The sequence below is a fragment of the Nerophis lumbriciformis genome, linkage group LG01 (assembly GCF_033978685.3).
Source record: "Nerophis lumbriciformis linkage group LG01, RoL_Nlum_v2.1, whole genome shotgun sequence".
In the NCBI taxonomy this organism is placed as follows: Eukaryota; Metazoa; Chordata; class Actinopteri; order Syngnathiformes; family Syngnathidae; genus Nerophis; species Nerophis lumbriciformis.
In genome coordinates this window covers 40,747,501-40,772,203 of record NC_084548.2, presented here as the reverse complement: position 1 = coordinate 40,772,203, position 24,703 = coordinate 40,747,501, and the positions used below count along the sequence as shown (strand labels likewise).

The following is a 24,703-nucleotide window of genomic DNA, read 5'->3' as shown; positions in this document are numbered from 1 at the left end:
TCGCTATCTATCTTAAATGTTAACATTTATGTAACATTATTATTTATTGGTTTTTATTTTAAATCTGTAAGGTACAGTTAGTAGGATGGCCTTGGCTACATTCACACTGCAGAGTAGAATGTCCAGTTTGATTTTTTTTTGTCAGATCTGATCTTTTTATGCAGTACAAAAAAATGTCATGTATAGAGTGAACGCAATCTGACCAACATGCAGACATGACATCACACGTGCAGCAGTGTTTACGGAAGTAAACATGGCTTCAATTCTAGTAGGTCTCATTCCTGGAGCAATTTCAAGGATTTTTTGCAATCAAAGTCAACATTTTCTAAACCAAATTACTGCGCGTAGAAAAATAAGCAGGAAAAGGGCAAGTATTTTGGCTCTCAGCAGTTTGCTTCGAAGTCTGCTCTGATGACCGTGTGGGAAAGCAGTCGGAGACAGGAGTGGTGGAACATTGACGCAAGTTCCTAAAACATATTATTTTCGTCCGTTTTCTGCACATTTGTCAACTATTTATTTTACAACCGTCTATTTTGGCGAATAATTATGACACTTGTCACATTTTGATGACGTATTGGTCGGATGAACGTGACCCAATCGTTCAGACTACAGTCGCATCGATACATATCTGATATATATCCACATACAAAAAAAGGCCTGGGTCTGATTTGAAAAAAAATCGGACTTGTACTGTTGACATTACCATGAACAAATCCAATACATTTCACATATGGTCAAAAAGTGTGAACAAGGCCCATGTTACTTACATTTTTAAACTGCAATACAGTGTGTTGAATCAATGTTAGTGTGTATTTAAACAAAATTAAATTGTGGAAAAATTGCGAGGGAAGTATAAAAAATAACATTAAAAAATAAAAATAAAAAGTCTAATCAACCAAACATTTCCCCCCCCCTGCGGTACCTCTGTTGACCCCCTAGAGGTCACAGACCCTCTGTTGAAGACCTCTAGCATAGAATGTTAAGAAGGAAGAGGACAATAAGGCCCTATCCCAATACACCCCCTCCCTCACTACCACTCGCTCTCACCCACTACCACAACATTCCAAAATGAAGCAACAAGGGGTAGAGCTTTGTAATCTTCCTTAGGAATTGGGACACCACTTGCTACGTCACTGCATAGTTTACATTTGGGCACTTAAGCGACTATGTAGTTACATGTGCACCTAGAGTTGTACCAACACCAATATGTTGGTACCAAAATGTATATCGTTATGTATTTCAATACTGTTCGATACTTTTCAAAATACAGAACACCCCAAAAAATGGCATTATTGGCTTCACTTTAACAGCACATTTTATTTAATTTCTTATTGCACCCAAAGAACAATATTAAAAGATTGGAATTTAAAGTAAAAGGTGCATTTAACACATGGGCTTTTCTTATTGCATTCAAAGAACAGTTTACAATTATTTTACATAACAAATATAACCTGCCATAATCTAGAATTAGGTTAGAATAGAATATACAGCTTTATTGACATTGTATTGAATGCTTAATGATTTATGGTATCAAATTTTGATCATTAGTAAATACTGGAAAAAATTAAGGCAAAAAATACACAAATAAGACAAGTAGCAGGTAAAACACATACCGGTTGTTAAAGAAAAAACACAAATGAAATAGTGGGAATTTGTTACGTAATTCAGTAAATTCACTTGCATTAGTTTACGTTACACGGGCGGTTTTGACTGCACTAATAATTTTATTTTTTTCATTTATTTATTTATTTTTTTGTCCTATCCAGCTTCTCAGGCAAATCATACAGTTGATGTAGATGCCCATATCGGTTGTTCAGATTTACTTTACAAAAAAGAAGTGTGGGTTCTCTTGTTGCCTTATTTGTATTTGACTTATTAAAATGCATTTATATTATCATTTGGTGCAGCCAGGCCGTAGCAGGAGGGGATAGAAAGAGAAAAAAAGGAAGACAGAGGGGGAAATTGTGGGGACAAGAGGGGGATAAGACAGAGAGACAAAAACAACAACAGCAAACACAACAATAACAACAACAACAACAATAGAGCAACATCAGAAAATACGTTATTTTCCTGAGGGAACTCTCCTGAAGAAATCAATAAAGTACTATCTATGTACAAATATGATGTTAAAAGTGATAGCAAAGAAGCAGTTAGCGAAATAAATAATAATACAGAAATGACAATAAGCATTTTTACACTACAAATGGAGCAATACAAATACCAATAGAAATAGCGCTATTGATAATGAACAATACCAATAATTTACCTGTATTATCAACAATACAGTTGTTCAAATGCAACAATACACATACGTAATGATAACTAGAGATACAAAAGAAAGCAGAAAAATGGATGGGAAGAAAGAGAAGCAACCTATATTAACCTTGTAGATTGTTATAGTAACAATAGGTTAAGGTTTGTCAGTGTGCCATGTGTTATCCAGTTTATCCTAGGGTAACAGCGTTAATTTATGTTTGATGAAATGTGATTATGTGCATGAGTGTATGTATGTATGTATATGTACTTGTATATGTACAGTATGTGTATATGTATGTTTGTTTGTACAGTGAATGTATATGTAAAGTATGTGTGTATGTATGTTTGTACAGTGAATGTATATGTACAGTATGTGTATATGTATGTTTGTACTGTGAATGTATATGTACATATGTATATGTATGTTTGTACAGTGAATGTATATGTACAGTATGTGTATATGTATGTTTGTACAGTGAATGTCCGTGTGGATGTACGAACTTTGAGTATGTAGGTATGTACTGTATTTGTGTATGTATGTGGGAGCGTAGGTACGTATGTATGTATGAATAACGGTGTGTATGTGAGTATATGTGTATTTGTATGTACAATATATTTGACTCCCAGTGTGTGTGGGAGCCAGAGTACGGCCCCAGCCACCCAGAGAGCCCAATCCACAAACAGCAGGTGTGGCGCCCAGGGAACCAGGGACCACCGGCCCCACGCAGCCTGGCCGGCCAGCGACAGGGACCCCAGAGCCAGCCCCCCCCCGTGCCGCCCGGAAGAGCTAGCAGCAGGCCGCAGACAGACGCGCCTGACAGAGGACAAGGCATGGGAGAAGCAGGGGACAGTCAGCCCTCAAGCCAGCGAGATACCACACCCCACACAGGCAGAAAGGCGGGACGCCCAGAGACTCCCCGTAACCGGACGGTAAGACCACCCCCGCCCCACCAGCAACTGGGCCCCCACGAGCCCACCCCCCACCCCCGGAAAGCACGGCGCGGCCTGCCCCAGGCCACCCCACCCAAGTCGACCGCCGCAGGTCCGCCCAGCACGGGGCCACGGGAACCACCCACCCCACCCGCAGGGACCCCAACGATGGAGATGGAACAACCAGCAACCGCCCTGTCGAATTCCCCCCCTGAGGGAGGGGAAAAAAAATAAATGATAATAAGATATATTTAAAAAAAAAAACTACAATAAAAAAAACCTAAAAAAATATATCAATAAATAATAATAATTATCCATCCATCCATTTTCTACCACTTATTCCCTTTGGGGTCGATGGAGCCTATCTCAGCTACAATCGGGCGGAAGGCGGGGTACACCCTGGACAAGTCGCCACCTCATCGCAGGGCCAACACAGATAGACAGACAACATTCACACTCACATCCACACACTAGGGCCAATTTAGTGTTGCCAATCAACTTATCCCCAGGTGCATGTCTTTGGAAGTGGGAGGAAGCCGGAGTACCCGGAGGGAACCCACACAGTCACGGGGAGAACATGCAAACTCCACACAGAAAGATCCCGAGCCCGGGATTGAACCCAAGACTACTCAGGACCTTCGTATTGTGAGGCAGATGCACTAACCCCTCTACCACCGTGCTGTTATATTATATATTATATTATATGTTATATTATATATTATATTATATTATATTATATTTAAAAAAATAAAAATAATAATTAAAAGAAGATCACAGACATGCTGACACACAAAGTCACTACCCCAGCATCTGGCCGACTTGCAGCACCTTGGAATACCTTGCAGCACTAAGCTACCACAATAGACGCGGGGACTAGACCCAGCAGGCCCCAACCAAGATGGGCACCCGGAAGGGATGGACGGTGGGACCCAGGATCTCCAGACACGCAGCCCGGATGCAGTAGCCTGAGGCCCAGAGCGTACCGCCAGAAATATATATATATATATATATATATATATATATGTATATATATGTATATATATATATATATATATATATATATGTCTTAATAAGGTTATCCAAAAAATAGTGCTCGATACCGTAGTAGAGCGCAATATATGTATGTGTGGGAAAAAAATCACAAGACTATTTCATCTCTACAGGCCTGTTTCATGAGGGGGGGTACCCTCAAATATCAGGAGATTTTAATAGGAGCATTCGCATACCATGGTTTATATAGGGCACAGAGTGGGTGGGTACAGGCTGGCCTAGGGGCGTGGTGATTGGCTCATGTGTTACCTAGGAGGTGTTTCCGTCTATGGCGGCATGTTGTTACAATTTCGCTGTACTTGTTGAGGGATGACAGGTCTGGACGGTAAATAATAAACAGTTTCTCTTTCAAGCATAGGTTGCATCTTTTATTACCACTATTGTAAGGTGTGCTGGATGCAAGAATTTGCCATGTTATTGAATATTCAACATTATTGTCTTTGAGGTCCCAAATGTGTTTGCTGAGTTCTGTGGTATTTCGCAGGTTTTTGTTCCTGAAAGAAGCCTTGTGATTGTTCCATCTGGTTTTGAATTCTCCCTCGGTTAATCCTACATATGTGTCGGATGTGTTAATGTCCTTGCGTATTACCTTAGATTGGTAGACAACTGATGTTTGTAAGCACCCCCCGTTGAGAGGGCAATCAGGTTTCTTTCGACAGTTACATCCTTTGTTGGTTTTGGAGTCGCTCTGTCTGGGGGTCGATGGCTCATTTGCAATTGTTTTGTTGTGGTTTGAGATGATTTGTCGTATATTGTTCATGCAGCTGTAGCTCAATTTAATGTTGTTCTTGTTGAATACTTTTCTTAGGGTGTTGTCTTTGGGAAAGTGTTTGTCAATCAGATTGAGGAATTTGTGTCCAATGTTCGTTGAGACGTTTTTGCTGTATGGGGGGTTGTACCAGATGATGTCGTTTCGTTTTCTGTTCTTTTTTGGCTGGTTTCCTGGCGTGGGTTCATAGGTGTGGGTGAAATTGTATCCGCTTTCATCAAGGGCTTTTTGGTACGGGGGGGTTGCTTGGTCAAATTCAGCTTTGCTAGATGACAGCATCGATAGCCTTTTATTGATTCCGGTAGGTATTCTTTTCGTGGTGGTGGGTGGGTGGTTGCTGTCATGGTGCACGTATTGGAGTGTTGAATATTCAATAACATGGCAAATTCTTGCATCCAGCACACCTTACAATAGTGGTAATAAAAGATGCAACCTATGCTTGAAAGAGAAACTGTTTATTATTTACCGTCCAGACCTGTCATCCCTCAACAAGCGCAGCGAAATTGTACCAACATGCCGCCATAGACGGAAACACCTCCTAGGTAACACATGAGCCAATCAACACGCCCCTAGGCCAGCCTGTACCCACCCACTCTGTGCCCTATATAAACCATGGTATGCGAATGCTCCCATTAAAATCTCCTGATGATTGAGGGTACCCCCCCTCATGAAACAGGCCTGTAGAGATGAAATAGTCTTGTGATTTTTTTCCCACACATACATATATATATATATATATATATATATATATATATACACACACATATATACATATATATATATATATATTAGAGATGCGCGGATAGGCAATTTATTTCATCCGCAACCGCGTCAGAAAGTCGTCAACCATCCGCCATCCACCCGATGTAACGTTTGATCAGAACTGCACCCGCCCGCCATCCGCCCGCACCCGCCCGTTGTTATATATCTAATATAGACGATGCAAGGCATTAGTGAGGCATACCTGCCAACTACTCCGGTTTTCCCGTAATTCGTACGGTTTTCATCAACCTATTCCGGGTTACGGTTGCAGTGATAAAAAATACGGTTTTTCATTAATTAAAAAAAAAAGGGTGAAAACTACGCGAATTGCACCTTGTGCAGACAAGATTTTTCGATCGGACACGGAGGAATTAGCGATGTAAAAGACCACGTTGGGACAAAAAAACACAAGTCTAATGCCGTTGCTAGCGATACAAGTGGAAAACTTTCAACGTTTTTCGTCGCCCAAACAGATTCTTTGGATGTGATAAATGCCGAAGTTTTATTTACGGAGGCAATAATTGAGCATGGATTTCCAATTGCACTGGCTGATCACATGGGACAGTTAAATGTTTGTAATGCAACCTTTAAAAATCATTACGCGGTGATCGCGGTCCCAAAAATAAAATTTTCTTGCATGATAATGTCCAGAAAAATTCGCTTTATATTACTATAGAGTCCTTTTAACGAATGAGTTTGATGGTTTATCACAAACCTTAAATGAAAGAAGTCCTTTGTTCTCCTGCACCATGCATGCACTTTGGCCTTGCTTCGTGTTTGGTGCGCAATCCTGTCGGCTGTATTTCACAGCACGACATACTGTTAAAAGTGTTTATACTATTTATGCTTTGAAGTCCAAGTTGAAGAAATCTTGTTAAATGTTGACAGCATAACTACCAAAATACAGAAGTATGTCCTTAATATTTTTGCAGTGCTATTTCTGTTGAAAAGTTCAAATGATTACATTAGAGATGTGATGTGCCACTTTTCAAGTGTCTGATGGCTTAAATTAATTTTCATTAATTTTTCATATTTTGAATTCTTTTGAAAGGCTTACAAAAAAACTACATTTGAATTGTAATTCCATGCTATTGACAGGACTATTAATTTTAATGAAGTTAGCTTACCATGTTTACAGTATGATAATTGTGATAGAAATGTGAATTTTAGGCACATAATATTTTTTACAATTGAACAAGGCAGTAGATTATACAAGCTTGGACAGAAAGTTAATAATGACACCAATTTTTTTTTTTTATGGAATTGTTTAGTACTGTTTTACCATTTGTTTACTGTAAAAAGTGTTTATACTGTTTATACTTTCAATTAACAAATTGAAGTCTTGTGAAAGGTTGACAGGATAACTGGCATTAACTGTCAAAATAATTTCAAACTATTGAAGTTAGCTTACAGAATAAACATGCCAATCAACCCATATGATTTTTGCTGTAATATTTTTGTTTTGAAAAGTCACTGTGACTGATAGAAAAGTGATGGTTTTAGCAACATTTTAACCTGTCTGAATGCTAATAATCATTTTGCGTCGGGGGGCGAAGCCCTGAACCCTCCACCAGGACTTTGTCCTGGACCTACCGGGGCCTGCGGCCCTTGGACCCTGGCTACTAGGTTTTTCTGATTTCAAAAGTTGGCAGGTATGGTGAGGTTATAAAGCTTTTGCCTGTTAAAGAAAGGAGACTGATCCAATGCAGCGAAGACTTTCGCGTGCCACGCTGTCACGACCCAGACGCACACCAGTGCGCAATCATATGGGAGCCGCGCTGAGCGCACCTCCAAGCGCGTCTCGCTGCCGGCGACGGCCAGGTATGGCCCCGACGCTCCAGCGCCATCCATTTTCAGGGCTAGTTGATTCGGCAGGTGGGTTGTTACACACTCCTTAGCGGGTTCCGACTTCCATGGCCACCGTCCTGCTCTCTATATCAACCAGGGTGAGCCCCACCCCTTTCGTGAGCGCACTGCGCGCGGAGTGACCCCTGTTACGCGCCCCCGGCAACAGGGGTGGCGGGCAGGTAAGCTGCGCGGGCGGAGCGCGCGGAGTGACCCATGTTACGAGCCCCCGGCCACGGGTGTGGTGGGCAGGTAAGCTGCTTACCTGCTGCGCGAGACGCCGGCCGCGGCGAAGGCGGACGAGGCGGGGTGTCGGTGCGGTGGGCGCGGTAGTGACCCTGGACGTGCGTCGGGCCCTTCTCGCGGATCGCCTCAGCTGCGGCTCCCGGTGGGGCCCTCTCGGGGGAAGGGGCCTCGGTCCCGGACCCTGGCGAGGCGTCCCTTCTCCGCTCCGTAAAAGTGTCCATCTCTTTTCTTTTTTTTTCTTCTGTTGTGGCATATGCAGCAGGTGCCTGCTCGTTTTTCGCATGTGGGTAACAACATTTAACTATGTATATATATTTCCGAATTGGTTTAACTGCCACCCGCCTGAATCTATTTAAAATCTAATTTTTTTTAATTTAAATCGCCCGACCCGACCCGACCCGACCCGCGGATAAAATCTAATTTTTTTTTATTTCATCCGCCCGATCCGCGGATAATCCGCGGACTCCGCGGTTGTGCCCGCAAACCGCGCATCTCTAATATATATATATATATATATATATATGTCTTAATAAGGTTATCCAAAAAATAGTGCTCGATACCGTAGTAGAGCGCAATATATGTATGTGTGGGAAAAAAAATCACAAGACTACTTCATCTCTACAGGCCTGTTTCATGAGGGGTTTCCTCAATCATCAGGAGAAATCTCCAGATGATTGAGGAAACCCCTCATGAAACAGGCCTGTAGAGATGAAGTAGTCTTGTAATTTTTTTTCCCACACATACATATATATATATATATATATATACATGCATATATACATATACACATTTAGAAACACACACATACCTATACCCATACATGCACATACATACACACATTTACATGCATCCATCCATCCATTCATCCCACACACACACACACACACACACACACACACACACACACACACACACACACACACACACACACACACACACACACACAGACTCATATATATACAACAACAAATACATACACAGGCCGGCGAGACAGCGATCAAGCCCCAGCACCCACTGCCCACTGAGAACCAGCCGATCTCCTCCCCCAAGCCCCACAGGTCTGGCCGCGCACCCCCGTCATCCAGGGACAACCCCCGACAAGCCCGCCCCAGACGACGGCATGACACTGGGCACGAAGTGCGGCGCGGCAGGGCACAAGGGCATCCCAGGCCCACACCCGACAAGCCAATAATTTTCGCTAAGCCAGTAGCTGTTTGAACATATATGTGTACAGCTCCAATAATGGACATTGGAGTGTTACTTTCAAAGGCAAAATTAAAGTATTGCTAGAAACATAATTTTATATGGAACTTGATTGTATTATATGTATGGTGTACTATACATATAATACAATGAATTCCCATATAAAATTATCAAAAAGAAAAAAGCATAAAACACCACCAGAATTAGAGATATTACAAGTCAAAGTGATGAAGCTTATAGTGTTACGCTCATGACTACAATTCTGAATAAGATGTCAAAAGCAAACTGTTTTGGTGAATAATTGTGACGTTTGTCGTCTTTTGATGACGTATAGGTTGGATCAAAGCGACCCAAGCGTCAGGGCTGTACTTGCATACAAAAGACCTAGGTCGGATTTGAAAAAAATAAGAAAATCGGAATATACTGTTGCACTGAATGCACTGACATGGAAACAATCAGGTGTCTGAATTTACCTGCAGTGTGAAAGTAACCACTGACTGCCACATTCAGATTTTGAGAAAACAAAAAGATAAATATGAAAGTGACTGGATGTGCTATAAAAGACATTTAGCATTAAGAGTGTGAAAATATCAAGAGTACTGATATGGCAGACTATCACAATACTTAACCTTAAAATAAGATTTTATTTTTGTTCTCAAACTGTACTCTCAAAATGTGGAACAAAATCATAATATGACCCCTATAATAGATTTGATCTACTGGAGAGATGTCAGGTGAGTTTAAAATAGTGTCAATGTCAGATTGCCCTGAGATTCCCCGTCCTATTTATCATTTATTTTGTAACTCTTTAGGACATGACCTTAGACGACAATCAGAAAATAACATATTGGAATACCTCTCTCTGCAGTGTCTCCCTGCAGCTATCTGCCTCATCCAGTTGGGTTTGCAGTTTGCTGCTATCCTGTTGGTGTTGGAGCTCCAATGCTACCAACTTCTTTTCCAGTTCCTGATGGGATTGCTCAAGGACTTTAAGGCTGTTGCTCAGCTCAGCATTCTGGGCTTGTGAACTAGCAGAACAAAACGATTGGTTTTAACAAGTGAAAGTTTACGGGTAGCTACACTCTAAGGGGGATTATATTATATCAAAGAAATGAGACAGCGGACCATATGATAAAACATTGTTGGTGAATTCTGGGCACTTAGATAGTGAGAAGATGTGCTGTATATGAAAGGCTTGAAAATATACCCTTTCAAATGTTCTCATTGTTTGAGAATGTTGGACATTTTCAACCTCAACACCAAGGTCAGGTTCACTAAAATAATAAAAAACTGTGGAATTGTTCATCTTATCAATTAGTCCCAGTAATGTAGGAAGATGATGTAGAATGCACATCTGTGCTTGTGTACAGCAAAAATAACCAGGATTTTACTATAAAAAAACATCTACAAAATGTTCTCCAATGCACTGACCTGAGAAGGTCTTTCTCCAACTGTTGCTGTTTCTGTCGCATTGCCTCATTTTTGGCACGCAGTGCTGCATTTTCTTGCTGCAAGTTGCCCTTCTCTTTCTGATGAGTGTTAAGGAGTTCCTCTTTCTTTGCCATGAGAGAAGTGTATTCACTTTGCAGACTGCTCTTTTCTTTCTGATGCTTGTTCACCATTTCCTGCTTTTCAGATCGCAGACCAGAACACTCCTTATGAAGGCTGTTACATTCCACCTGCATGGACTGTAGCTCATTGGCTTAAAAATAAAAATAACAAATAATTAATTATTTGGCAAAACCTACTGTATATTTTCTCACAAATAATATTTAGTGATTTAAGAGAGTGATTATTGGACACCATAAACTGATACTCTAAAATGCAAACAACATTTATACGCCCTAATGAGACAGGAGGCTGTTTTATCAGATATATCTGTGCTGTGATATTTATTTTGGGGTTACATGTGATGGCTATTAAATATTGTGCCTAATTCTTGAGCCCAAAGCTAAAAAGCATTATGAAGGAAAAGATCAGGAGAAAATGTCTGAACACCAATTCCTTACAAATGTTCTAAGACAGCCCTGTGTAATAGTCATGCTCTGTACAGATCAACCAGGTGTGTTTCCTGTGAGGTGGAAGGATTATTTCAGTAAAAGTGTACATACAGATTTTAACATCAGGTAACTTAATATCTATGCTTTACATTTCAAAATTATTATTATTACTATTCATTATCACTAGTAGGTTTATTTTATAACTTTAGTACCTTGTATTTCTGCAGTTTTCTGCCATTGCTTGCCCTGCTGCTGGAGATCCTGCTGCAAGTCCTCAATCTTGCGTTCGTATGTGCTGGCAGTCTGACGCCACTTGTCCAGGTCCTTGGTGACGGTTGCCAGGCTGAACTCGATTGTGCCAACGTCACGGTCTCGTTCTGCATTGGCTGCCTCCAGGTTGCGTTTCAGTGACTTCACCTCAACTTGTGCACTTTGTAGCTCCTCATGTAAACTAGAGGAGATGTTGGTCTGCTCTTTGATGGCACCCATTTCATCTTGGAGCTGCCATAGCTGGCCTGTCCACAGCATAGTTAACATTAAATACATTGGTGGTGGCAATATTTGTGCAAAAATGGAATTAATACAAGATAGAATTTCAACTCAGCTCCTTAAAGCTGGGGTACTTGAATCTTGTGTCACCACCAGGCAGAATTCAAACGGTAAATTCTGCCCCGCACTCTGCGCACCTCGCTGATAGTTACTCCCAGTCTCCTCCTCTTTGGAAATGCACAAAATTGCGCACGAGAGCTGTACGTGCCCACGCATGTGTTGTTGACAGTCTGAAGTTGCATCTAAGGACTCCCTAGTTCGTATTTTGTTGCAGACTATCGGTAACACACGTCGCCACGCAAAATGATACACAGAAAATATCGGAAAATGGAACATTAGATTACCTTTCTAGAAGGAAACCAGCCACTTGCGCGTCCAAAGTTAGTCCTAGACTGGCCTGTAATACCCTCCATCTTGAATACGCCGGACCAATATTTATTCCAGTTTTGGCTATTCTTTGGTTTTTTGGACGTATAGCGTTTTTCTTTTCTTCCTCTGATTTCCTCTATTTTTTTTTTTTAGCAGTATATGCTGTAAAAGCAAGCGCGAGTAATGCAATCTTTCCAGGTGGGTGTTCGGCAGCCATGCTTTACTGCAAACATGTTCGCACTGTGCACGCGCTTCACTACATATCGCGTCAACCAATGTGCAGGCTCCTTCGTGGGCTCTGCTCACCCCTCCTTTCTCTAAATCCTGGGATTTGATCTGGAGGGGTTGACTGCTAGGAAGACAAATTAAAATGTCTTCTGTGGTTTTATTTACTAAAATACTTAATTATAAGGTACAAATAGCACACAGACGTACGATTTTTTTCAGAAATCCTCACTGTTACGATATGCTGTACGATGCTAATATGATTTTTTTTTGTTAAAGAATATAACTTAGGTACCCCAGCTTTAACAACCTCCAAACCACATTAGCTATACCTTGAAGAAGTTTGATCTGTTTTGCAGATTCATCAGATTGTTGTTTATTGTCTTTTCTCTCTTTATTCAGAAGACCTACAAAACATTAAATGGATTTCATTGTGATCATCTTTATGAAAGTGTACACATTGAGCAAGTAAACTGAAAAGAAAAAAATAATTATTCTTATTGAGCATCAGTGTTACCTTCCAGTTCCATGCATTTGTGCCTCTCTGTATTGGCCCGGTCCTGTGCATCTCTAAGCTCATCATTCAAGCGCTGGAGAGTTTTTTCATAGTCGCTAGAAGATCCTATATTTGACCTGGTCAGATCATCTGAGAATGTAATACAGAACAATGGTTATCTAAAATCAAAATAGCTATTCTAACAAGGTTGGCTTTAAATGTAATTAATGATAATTTGACAATGAAGAATTGTTGCAGTCATACTGAGGCATTAAATAAGGCAATTCAGTGTCATCATGAAAATAGACCAGTAGCTAAAAGTCCTTCCATGTTAATTTGGTTGCAGTCCCAAATATTCAACGAGGGCTGACACACCAGCTGATTTCCCAAGATATTAAAAGGTCCCTATTACATAAGCTAATTGCTAACCCCCCCAAAAATGGAACTGTATCACAGTGCATCCGGAAAGTATTCACAGCGCTACAATGTTTCCTAATTTTGTTATATTCCAGCCTTATTCCAAAATGGAGTAAATTTGTTTTTTTTCTACACACAATACCCCATAATAACAATGTGAAAAGGTATTTTAATTTGTATTTTTTGCAAATTTATTACAACTAAAAAATATATATATGTACATATATAAGTTCACAGACTTTGTTAATGCGCTGTGGCAGCAAGTGCAGCCTCAAGTATTTTTGAATATAATGCCACAAACTTGGCACACCTATCTTTGGGCAGTTTGCCCATTCCTCGTTGCAGCACCTCTCAAGCTCCATCAGATTGGATGGGAAGTGTTGGATATCATCCAGGATGTCTCTGTACATTGCTCGATTGTAGAACCCAAGAGAGCTACAGCATTTCTCTGTGGATAGAGGAGAACCTTCCTCTGTAACAATCCACCAATCAGGCCTGTATAGTACAGTTGCCAGATGGAAGCCATTTCTTAGTAAAAAAGTTTGCTAAAATGCACCGGAAAGACTCAGACCATGAGAAAAAAAAAGATCTTGTCTGATGAGACAAAGATTGAACTTAGAGGAAGACAGGCACCACTCATCACTCATCACCATGCCAGTGAAGCATGGTGGTGGCAGCATCATGCTTTGGGAATTTTCTTCAGTGGCAGGAACTTGGAGACTAGACAGGATAGAGGGAAACCCGATGTTGCATCCCTTTGAGAAATGTGTGATTAAGGGCTATACAAGTATACTTTGATTGATTGATTGATTGATGTAGCTTGAGAGGTGTTGCGAAGAGGATTGGGCACTAGAGTTATTGTGTAGAAATGTGGAGCAACTACTACAAATGTGTGCTTCACTCATTAACAGTGTATCAAAAAAGATAAATTAGAATAATACATAATGTTGGATATAGAGAACATACAAGCCCTTTATTTATTAAATCACAAATATTGAAATTCAACGATTTGGTGCATTTGCAAACAGCTAGAATTATGTACCAAGCAAACTATAACCTGATACCCAATAATGTATAACAATTATTCTCAACAAAGAGGAGAAATACAATCTTAGAGGAATTAAATTATGGAATGGATTAACCAAATAAATCAAACAAAGCACCAATATGATCCAGTTTAAGAGACTGTTCAAACTACAAGTGTTCACAAAGTACAAAGAAGAACAATTATGATGAACATCTTGAACCTTCTTCTTTTTTTTTTCTTTGAGATAAAGATTATTTATGTATTTAATATTTGTTTACTTACGATGGTATGTTAATTATTTATTATTTATTTATTTACTGTTCTGTTAAAGAGAACAATGAAATGGGATAACATTGGTATGACATGAAAAGGGTTAGGAGTAACTAAGCTCTGCTTCTTCCTCATCCTTTTTGGACATGCTGGAATGAAACAACTGGAAATAGGTGATGCATTCCATTGTATCGTATGCATGTTCGAAATAAACTGAAACTGAACTGAAGAGGAATAGGTGAAACTGCCCAAAGATAGGTTTGCCAAGCTTGTCGCTTCATATTAAAAAATACTTGAGGCTTTAATTGCTGCCAAAGTATTGAGCAAAGGCTGTGAATACTTACCTACATGTGATTTTTTATTTTTCAGAAACTTGCATTTAAAAAAAAAAAAACTTCACATCATCATTATGGTGTATTTATTGTTTCTAGAATTTTGAGGACAAAAATTAACGTATTCCATTTTGTTAAGGCCGTAACATTACAAAATGTGGAAAAACTGAAGCGCTGTGAATACATTCCGGATGCACTGTATGTATCTGCATTTTTTATCCAAACAGTCTATTACTTTTGTCTTTGGCACATCCATACTGTCTTAAAGCAACACACTGTAAACACCACACAAAGGGGATGGACTGGCTGGGGTTGTCAAGGGCCTGTTGTATTTCTTGACACGTGAAAACAAGCTCTGAAAATACTTGGCGCTTTGCACTTCCAGTGACTATGCTGATGCCCTAATCTTTTGTGGCTAGGAAAAGAGGTGACCTCATCTCAGGCTGAGCATATGGCAGAGGAGAAAACGAAGCACACCAGTTGAAGCATGTGCACCATAAAAGGACACATCAGATGAGCATTTGTAATGAAGGCTGCATTCCTTGTTCGCATTGCGGTGTTAACACAACAAATAAACAATGATAGCGGCACTGACAAATCCAAGGAAAAGAAGTGACTACTGGAGGCTGGTGGCACCCTCTGACACAAACACATGACCCCCTGCTGTGTGCCAGACAATGGCCGACGGGTCAGTGTTGTGTCCAGTATGTGGTTGTGTGTTCCTACCTACATGCATATTTTTGAGTGGGAACGTTAGTGGGCCTCCTGTTAATAGTTGTCTTTGTCAAGTTGAGAAAAAAATGTGGGGGTGGGGGGGATTGCACATAACGATATCCACAGCAATATGTTTGGTTACTATGACATATCATGGCTTGAGTGTCACAGAATCGAAGTATTAATGGGATTAGACCTTGTAAAAAATAACTCAGAGTAGAGAGGATGCCAAGCAAGCATCATACTGCCTTAAGTGATGACAGAAAAAAATGTAGGGGAATGTCTTTTTTTAGCTCAAGTGCTTAGGGCTAAAGTCATGATGGCCCAGCTACCCTCATGTCAGCTTCCTCCCCAATGAATGCAACATCCAGTCTGAGACATGGTTCTATATACTGAATAGTATACTGAATAGTATGAATCTGTTAATGACACAGCTAAAATGATAATCAATGGCTGCTGTGTGATTGTGACAAAAAAATTCTTAATACTAAAACACTGGATGAAGACGCCTCATTCTCTCCCTATATTGTGCAGTGAAGTGCTACAAATCCTCATGCAATATTGAATTCACTTGGGGATGTACTTGCAAACAGGCACTATAATATTGCACTGTGATTGTGTTATCTTTTGCATTCTATTTTGATCATCCATATTAATAAAGGCCTGTGATTATGCTCAGTACTCAGCTGACATGCCCTCTCTGCAAAGAGACATTTTCTAATAGGCTGTTGGCACTAGAGACACGAAAACGAGGACATCAGCTTGTAAAGTCATGCTACTGCCTTTAAAGGTTCAAGCACTTAACCATTACTCATTCTAATTATCTTCCACTTTGTTAGTATTATCATTTAGGGCCACAAGATCAAAACAATCTTGTGTCATTCTTTGTTTGTGAAAAAAGGGGAAAGTAGCTGAATTACCTTTAATCTGTGATATGTTATTGAGGGGATCACTCTTCTCTTCCATTGCTGTATCTGTAAAATAATGTATGTATTAGTATCATGGCAAACAACATGCAAAAAATATACATATAGCAAAATCAAGTTAAAATTTGCAGTTAAAGATGTAAAATATCAAATACAATGCATGCTGATTTAAAGTACTTATTAGGTAATGAGAAATGACAAAAACAAAACAAAATTAAGTTTCAACAAACAAATCTTATCTTAGAAAGTGCTACCTTGGTTAATCCAGAAGCTAGTTTTGTATCCACTGTGCCTACAGCAGTCCTTGACATGAAGAACTCCTATCCAACTATCAGATTTTTTTCAGACTCGAAAGGGAACAGTCCAAGCAGTGAGTGGGGGCTACATGTGTAGAAGGCCAAGTACAGGTGTCACTGTTATTGCTGGACTGAAACCACAGGCAGTTAAGAGGTGGTCCAAATATATTAGTGCACATATATTATGTTTGATTAAAATATAGCACGACTTGTAATTTAAATTAATACCCTTCAAAACATGACACCCCCTATTTTGTGGCCACATTGGCCAGTCCTCCACACACTGTCATGCAACTGACGCTGGCATCACGGAAGCTGCAGCTGCATACTGACACTGAGAGGTTTTGTTAAGGGAGCTGCTCTTAGGCCAGCTGGTACTGATGTAAAAAGCCACAGAATGCTGCAGAATATGGACGACAGTTTCTGTGACGTTGCATGTTTCCTGTATGTCTATTATCACAAATACAACAATGAACAAACTAGACATATTTTAACCTGCTATGTTACTTTAAATTACTGTATCATATTCTTATTCTTCGAAATCCTCAGAAGCAGTTGTGAGATTTGGCAAATTTACAAAAATGTTTAATGGACACAGTCCTTGTAACTTTAAACTAGTAATTAGTGATAGAAACAATATGTGACAGAAATAGAAATGTGGCCTACGATAGAGCTTTTAATTCAATCATGATAATAATGCATGTAGATAAGCAATCTAGCCGGGACCTGCAAAATTGAAAACAACAAGCTGCAAGGCTGTGTCAATGAAACAGGTAAAAATGGCAGAAAGCGAATAGAAAGAGCAGGTAAAAAAAGGCCAGTGCAACAACCATCATTTTGACTTGGTTTTGATTTAAGCTATCCGGCCATCAATAGAAAAATACCCTTGGGCAACAATTCCAGCAAAGTGTGGGAATACGACCAATTTATTTAAATATCTCAAATAAAACACGTTGGTGAATACAAGCAATTTTGCACGATTTAGTTGGTTGGTTGACATTTATTTCGAACATGATAGTAGTTTCAACATGATACATCACATGTTTTCCATTTCTCTTAACATGCTCAAAAAGGAGTAGGAAGAAGCAGAGCTTATTTAATCATACCCCTTTTTCCACTTCATTGCAGTGTCTTACACATATATGTTCACTTCCGGTTTTCAATGTGTAGCACAGTTATACCAATGTTTTCCAAATACAACAGTTCTCTTCATAAATAGATAAGTCAGTTACGATTCACATAGAGAGATGAATCATTTCTTATTTTTTTATAATTATAACTGTTCCTCTTCCTTATACTTTGTAAACACTTTGTTTGAACAACCTCTTAAATGGCATCAAGTTAGTACAGTGAGTTATTTGCTTAATCCATTCCATAATTTAATTCCACATACTGATATACTGAAGGTCCTAAGTGTTGTACGTGCATACAAATGTTTTATTTTTCTCCAAGGTTATATTTCTCCTCATCTGTTGAGAATAATTGTTGTACATTCTTGGGTAGCAGGTTATAGTTTGCTTTGTACATAATTTTAGCTGTTTGCAGATTCACTATATTGTGGAATTTCAATATTGTTAATTTAATAAATAAAGGGTTTGTATGTTCTCTATATCCAACATTATGTATTATTTGATCTGATCTTTTTTGTAACACAGTTAGTGAATTAGGTGTACTTTTGTAGTTGTTTCCCCATTTTTCTACACAATAACTCAGATATGGTAACAGTAGCGAACTAGCGAGCACTAAAGAATAAGGAGTGATTTTTGGTTAGAACATGTTTTGCTTCGTTCATTATTGAAATATTTCTTGCTATCTTATGTTGTGTATTTTTATGAGATTTCCAGTTCATTTGATCATCTATTACACCCAAATATTAGATTTGTTACACTATTTGTATTTGACTTTTTCTTCTACTGTCACTGAATAACATTATTTGTTTTACTGAGATTCAAAGATAGTCTGTTTTTGTCAAACCATCTTTTTAATTTGTTAATTTCTTCTGTTATTTGTGTTAGCTTGTGTGTGTTTTCCTCTGAACAAAAAGCAGTCCTGTCATCGGCAAATAATACTAATTTTAAGTCCTTTGTAACTTTACAAATGTCCTTAACCTATAGGGCAGACAATTTAAGTCCCAATATGAATCTCTAGGGTACGCAACAAGATATCTCGAGTGCTGTTGACATACGTTCACCTATTTCAACAAATTGCTTCCTGTTGGTTAAGTAACTTCTTATCCAGTTCAAGACTAGCCCTCTGATTCCATTTATTTCTAATTTATTAATGTAGATATTATGATTCTGTTAAATGCTTTTGTTAGATCCACAAATACTGAAGCTGCACACTGTTTACCATCTATTGAATCGGTTATTTTCTCTGTTATTTTGATTAATGCCATTGTTGTTGAAATGTTAGCTCTGTATTCAAATTGGTTCTCTGCAAGTGTTCCACATTTATTAATGAATTTGTCCAATCTGTTGTTGAATAATTTTAGAAAATTGTGGAAGTAAAGAAACAAGTCTATAGTTTGTAAATTGATGTTTGCCTACAATCTTATGAATCGGAACAACTTTAACCATTTTCCTTATGTTTGGAATTGCCTGTCTTCTTTTGTCACATTAACGAGGAACATCAAGTTGGGATTTCATGTTGTCATTCATGTCCTCAACTGACCCAGGATCCGGAATATTGTCCTCTAGATTTGGACCAATATTTACAAAGTACTCATTGAGGCTTTTAACTACTTCCTTCATATTGTCACTTTTTACTTTATTTATTTTTATAATACTATTTAGGATGCCCCATGTTGCTCTCATATTATTTTTGTTCCTGTTCAATAAATGACTATAATATACTTTATGACATGTTCGTAAGATGTTGGTTAACTTGTTTTTGTACGTTTTGTACTTATTTTCTGCTTCTATAGATCGTTGTGTTATAAATATTCTATACAATGTATTATTCTTATTGCAAGCATTTATCAATCCTTTTGCCACCCATGGTTGGTGGCTCATGGTCTTCTTTTGCTTCTTACCAAGTTGTTTCAATAGACAATGTTTGTCATAAAGCAAGCAAAAGTATTACCAAAATACCATAAGCATCATCAACATCATTTAAGCAAAAAAGGCAAGATAAATGTACTGCATTTTGCACTGTTTTATATCTATGTAGACCGCAACTACTGGAAAGAAACTTTTAACCTGAAATATTTTCTTTCGTAGAGTAGGAATGGGCAATTTGGCCTAAAAATTATATTGCAGTACACATTGCAGCCTCTTTATTAATTATATTGGAATACTTCAGTCATTGACCATAGGAAGAGTGAAAGTGTAAAAATAGTTTTAAATAGAAACTGAGTGGGAATATCTGGTCCTGCTATTAAGTCATACTTGCCAACCTTGACGGGGGGGGGCAGGGGGCGTGGTTGGGGGGGCGTGGTTAAGAGGGGAGGAGTATATTTACAGCTAGAATTCACCAAGTCAAGTATTTCATATATATATATATATATATATATATATATATATATATATATATATACACATACACATACACACATATATATATACAAGAAATACTTGACTTTCAGTGAATTCTAGCTATAAATATATATTTATTTTATTATATATATATATATATATATATATATATATATATATTATATATATGTAAATATATATATAAAATAAACACTTGAATTTCAGTGTTCATTTATTTACACATTTACACACACACAACACTCATCTACTCATTGTTGAGTTAAGGGTTGAATTGTTCATCCTTGTTCTATTCTCTGTCACTATTTTTCTAACCATGCTGAACACCCTCTCTGATGATGCATTGCTGTGTGGCACGCACAAAAGTGCTTTCATCAAATGCACTAGATGGCAGTATTGTCCTATTTAAGAGTGTCACAACATTGCTGTTTACGGCAGACGAACTGCTTTACGGTAGACGAAAACGTGACTGCTGTTGTTGTGTGTTGTTACCGCGCTGGGAGGACGTTAATGAAACTGCCTAACAATAAACCCACATAAGAAACCAAGAACTCGCCCTCCATCATTCTACAGTTATAACGTGATTGGGCATGTACGCTGTTTATATTGTGGGAAAGCGGACTCAGGTCCGCATGGACCTGAGTCCGCCTGAATTTCGGGAGATTTTCGAGAGAAAATTTGTCCCGGGAGGTTTTCGGGAGAGGCGCTGAATTTCGGGAGTCTCCCGGAAAATCCGGGAGGGTTGGCAAGTATGTATTAACTGGTTAGAGTCCTTTCTTGATCACAGGGCGTACCTTGTTGAAATTGGCAATTGAGCCTCGATCAAATGGCTAGGACTTGCGGGGTTCTTCCGAGGTCAATTCTGGGACCCCTATTGTTCAACTTGTACATCCTGCCACTAGGCATCATACACAGCGACAATGTGTCCTACACCACTATATATGGGTAATTATAGACTCAGACTTGAACTTTAATAACTCCATTAAACCAATAACATCAGCAGCTTTTTACCGCATTAAATGATTGCCAAAATTAAAGGACTAGTGTCTACAGAAGACTTGACTATGCCTTTGTATCCAGCAGGTTGGACTACCGGTACTGTAAATGCCTTCTCACTGGGATCTCTAAACAATCTGTCAGGCAGCTGTACAGTACATTTAGAATGCTGCTGCTCGATTTCTGACTGAAACCACAAAATGTAACTAGATTAGTCCAGTGCATAGAGGTCACTGCACTGGACACAAAATAAGACTTAAAAACAGCTCTGCTTGTGTACAGTTTTTTTTTATGGTATTGTGCTAAAATGCATCTCTGACACATTAGAACCTGGTTACATGCTTGTGCCCAGAGTCAGGACAAAACATAGTGAGGCTTCGTTTCAGTCTTATGCTGCTAAACTTTGGAAACGTCTACTCGAAGATGTGAAAGCTCAACAATGGCAACATTCAGGCTGAAAACACACCATTTAACTGCATAATACAACTGAAAGTATTGTATCTACATTTTTGGATTTCAATTGAATTATTATGTTTATGATTTTATTTTAGACATTTTATTTGCATTCTTGTAATTGTATGCATCTGTAAAGTACTTTGAGTTGCCTTGTGTACAAATTGTGCTCTATAAATAAACTTGCCATGGCTTGCTATGTAGTTTTTAGAACATGTTTTAAGCTAAACTGTACTTATGCGACATAATGTAGATCATTTTTAAGTGCAAGAAAAGTCAAACACTAGCTGCGCAGACTTCCTTCATTATTGGCTTTCTTTCCTTTAGTGCAAACTATTCCAAAAGAGACTACAACCAGCTAGTTTTAGTTATTGATTCTAGAATGACACCCAAGATACAGAAAACAGTAAAAACTGTATCTTGTTGATAAAAGGAAGAGTTACTGTGACTTAGGTAAATACAAAGTATTATGCATGGCTACTTTACTTACAGTAAAGACAATTATTTTAAGATACATATACTTCAGATTAAAACAGTTTTCACAAACAAGCTTGCAACATTTGGTGCTGTATATTTCTAGTTTAAGTAACAATGATTGTCACACACATACTAGGTGTGGTCAAATGTGTCCTCTGCATTTGACCCATCCCCTTGTTCACCCCCTGGAAGGTGAGGGGAGCAGTGGGCAGCAGCGGTGGCCGCGCCCGGGAATCATTTTTGGTGATTTAACCCCCAATTTCAACCCTTGATGCTGAGTGCCAAGCAGGGAGGTAATGGGTCCCAGTTTTATAGTCTTTGGTATGACTTGGCCGAGGTTTGAGCTCACAACCTACCGATCTCAGGGCGGACACTCTAACTACTAGGCCACTAATTAAAGCAATGAATCATTTGATTAAAACAGACTAACAGTATGTACGCATATTGCAACCTACTAAATATCGGAATATGGATTTAAGGCCACATTGCTCATACCTACTTTATACCATTTGATATATACCTGTATAAATAGATAGGACAACAGTTGCAAACTTCCATTGAAACTGCATTGTTTAAATTCATATGTATCAATGACATAGAACAAAAAAAATCATATGTTATACATCCTGTGATTCAATACTTAAATATAATTTAATGCATTGAATCTACAGCGCTTCTGCTGATTGCAGCCAACTGTTGCACTCAATTTTGCATCAATTGCTTTAAGCATGATAAATCAATGTCTTCTTCCACAACATTGACAGAATTCTTCACAAAATCAATAAATATGTATATAGGTAACTATAATTTCTCCAAAAATACAATATAGCTATGTCAGAATTAAAATGTAAGACAAGACTAGACACCTCACAAAATAGTTGGAGGACAAATTTCATCTAAAAAGGCAATTTCCTAACATCTATAATATAAACGTAAGGTATAGAAGGTAACACCCATAATCTTATATTGTGGACTGACGCTTGCACCATATTAGAGATACTGTTGATCAGAACATCAATTGTTGGCCATTCCAGTGATTCTTTGAGACAAAAGAAGCATGTAAAAGTAGACTCCCATTAACAAATGTAAGATCTCATGACTTGAACAAGAGATCTCGGGTGATGATGGGCCACCAGATTTTACAGAGACCTTGCCCCTTAGTTAGTCAAACTCCACGACAAAACAGATTTAGGATGACACGTACCTAATCATTGACATAGTTCAGTCAATAATTAACTTATGCAGCCTTCTCTATTTAAGGGTTTTGCAAATCTTGCATTATTACAGGGTCCTGTATGGTTGTTCACCTGCATTAAATCTGATATAAACCAAACATCACAGGAATTCAGGTTTTTCTTCCATCACAAATCTTTGCTATGGAATTTCTCATATGATCACAAATAAATTTAACTACTGGATTTCTTAATCACTGCAAACAAAGATGAACAATTTAGAGGATTCAAGACCACGGGTGTTAAAACTGCGGCACAGTGAGCCTCCCTTAAGAGAATACAATACAGTGCATCCGGAAAGTATTCACACCACTTAACTTTTTCCACTTGTTGTTTTGTTACAGCCTAATTCCAAAATGGCAATTCTAAAATGTTTGTACTAAAAATTCTACAAACAATACCCCATAATGGCAATGTGATTTATTTTTTTCAAATTGATTAAAAATTAAAAATAAAATCATATGCACATAATTATTCAAAGCATTTGCTCAATACTTTGTTGATGCACCTTTGGCAACAATTACAGACTCAAGTCTTTTTGAATATGATGCCACAAACTCGAGGAATGGCCAGTTTCGCCCATTCCTCTTTGCAGCACCTCTCAAGCTCCATCAGGTTGGATGAGAAGTGTTGGTTTTCATTCAGGATGTCTCTGTACATTGCTGCATTCATCTTTCCCTCTAATATATATATATATATATATATATATATATATATCAAATATCAAATATATATATATCATATGGAAACGGGGTTTGTATTAAATGAACAAAAATATGACCTATTTTATCTTTGTAAAAATATTGGACACAGTGTGTTGTCAAGCTTATGAGATGCGATGCAAGTGTAAGCCACTGTGACACTATTGTTCTTTTTTTTGTTTTTATAAATGTCTAATGATCATGTCAATGAGGGATTTTAATCACTGCTATGTTGAAATTGTAACTAATATTGATACTGTTGTTGATAATATTCATTTTTGTTTCACTACTTTTGGTTTGTTCTGTGTTGTGTTTGTGTCTCCTCTCAATTGCTCTGTTTATTGCAGTTCTGAGTGTTGCTGGGTCGGGTTTGGTTTTGGAATTGGATTGCATTGTCATGGTATTGCTGTGTATTGTTTTGTTGGATTGATTAATTTAAAAAAAAAAAATTAAAATAAATTTTAAAAAAAATAATCGATTTTAAAAAAATGAGAATCGATTCTGAATCGCACAACGTGAGAATCACGATTCGAATTCGAATCGATTTTTTCCCACACCCCTAATTTCCACTGTTAGAGACATAATCTAAAAAGAAAAATCCGGAAATCACATTGGATGATTTTTTTATGATTTATTTGTATATTACTGGGGTTCATAAGTATTTGCACACA

General features: G+C 38.4%; 1 protein-coding gene across 5 annotated transcripts in view; it reads right to left on the bottom strand.

Annotated features, from left to right (window-relative positions):
- The window catches only part of slmapb (sarcolemma associated protein b), a 43,096-nt gene that overhangs the window by 8,321 nt on the left and 10,072 nt on the right, over positions 1-24,703 (bottom strand). For 3 of the 5 annotated variants that reach the window (XM_061981380.1, XM_061981362.1, XM_061981371.1), the window contains exons 2-7: positions 16,381-16,434; positions 12,722-12,850; positions 12,537-12,611; positions 11,274-11,576; positions 10,493-10,763; positions 9,918-10,089 (exon numbers count right to left, since the gene is read on the bottom strand). In XM_061981380.1, coding sequence (XP_061837364.1) covers positions 9,918-10,089; positions 10,493-10,763; positions 11,274-11,576; positions 12,537-12,611; positions 12,722-12,850; positions 16,381-16,426 — 996 coding nt within the window. In that variant the 5' untranslated portion in view covers positions 16,427-16,434. Of the gene's footprint in view, positions 1-9,917; positions 10,090-10,492; positions 10,764-11,273; positions 11,577-12,536; positions 12,612-12,721; positions 12,851-16,380; positions 16,435-16,640; positions 16,704-24,703 lie in introns of those variants that run through there. The other 2 variants (XM_072913420.1, XM_072913423.1) reach the window with 1 other exon arrangement.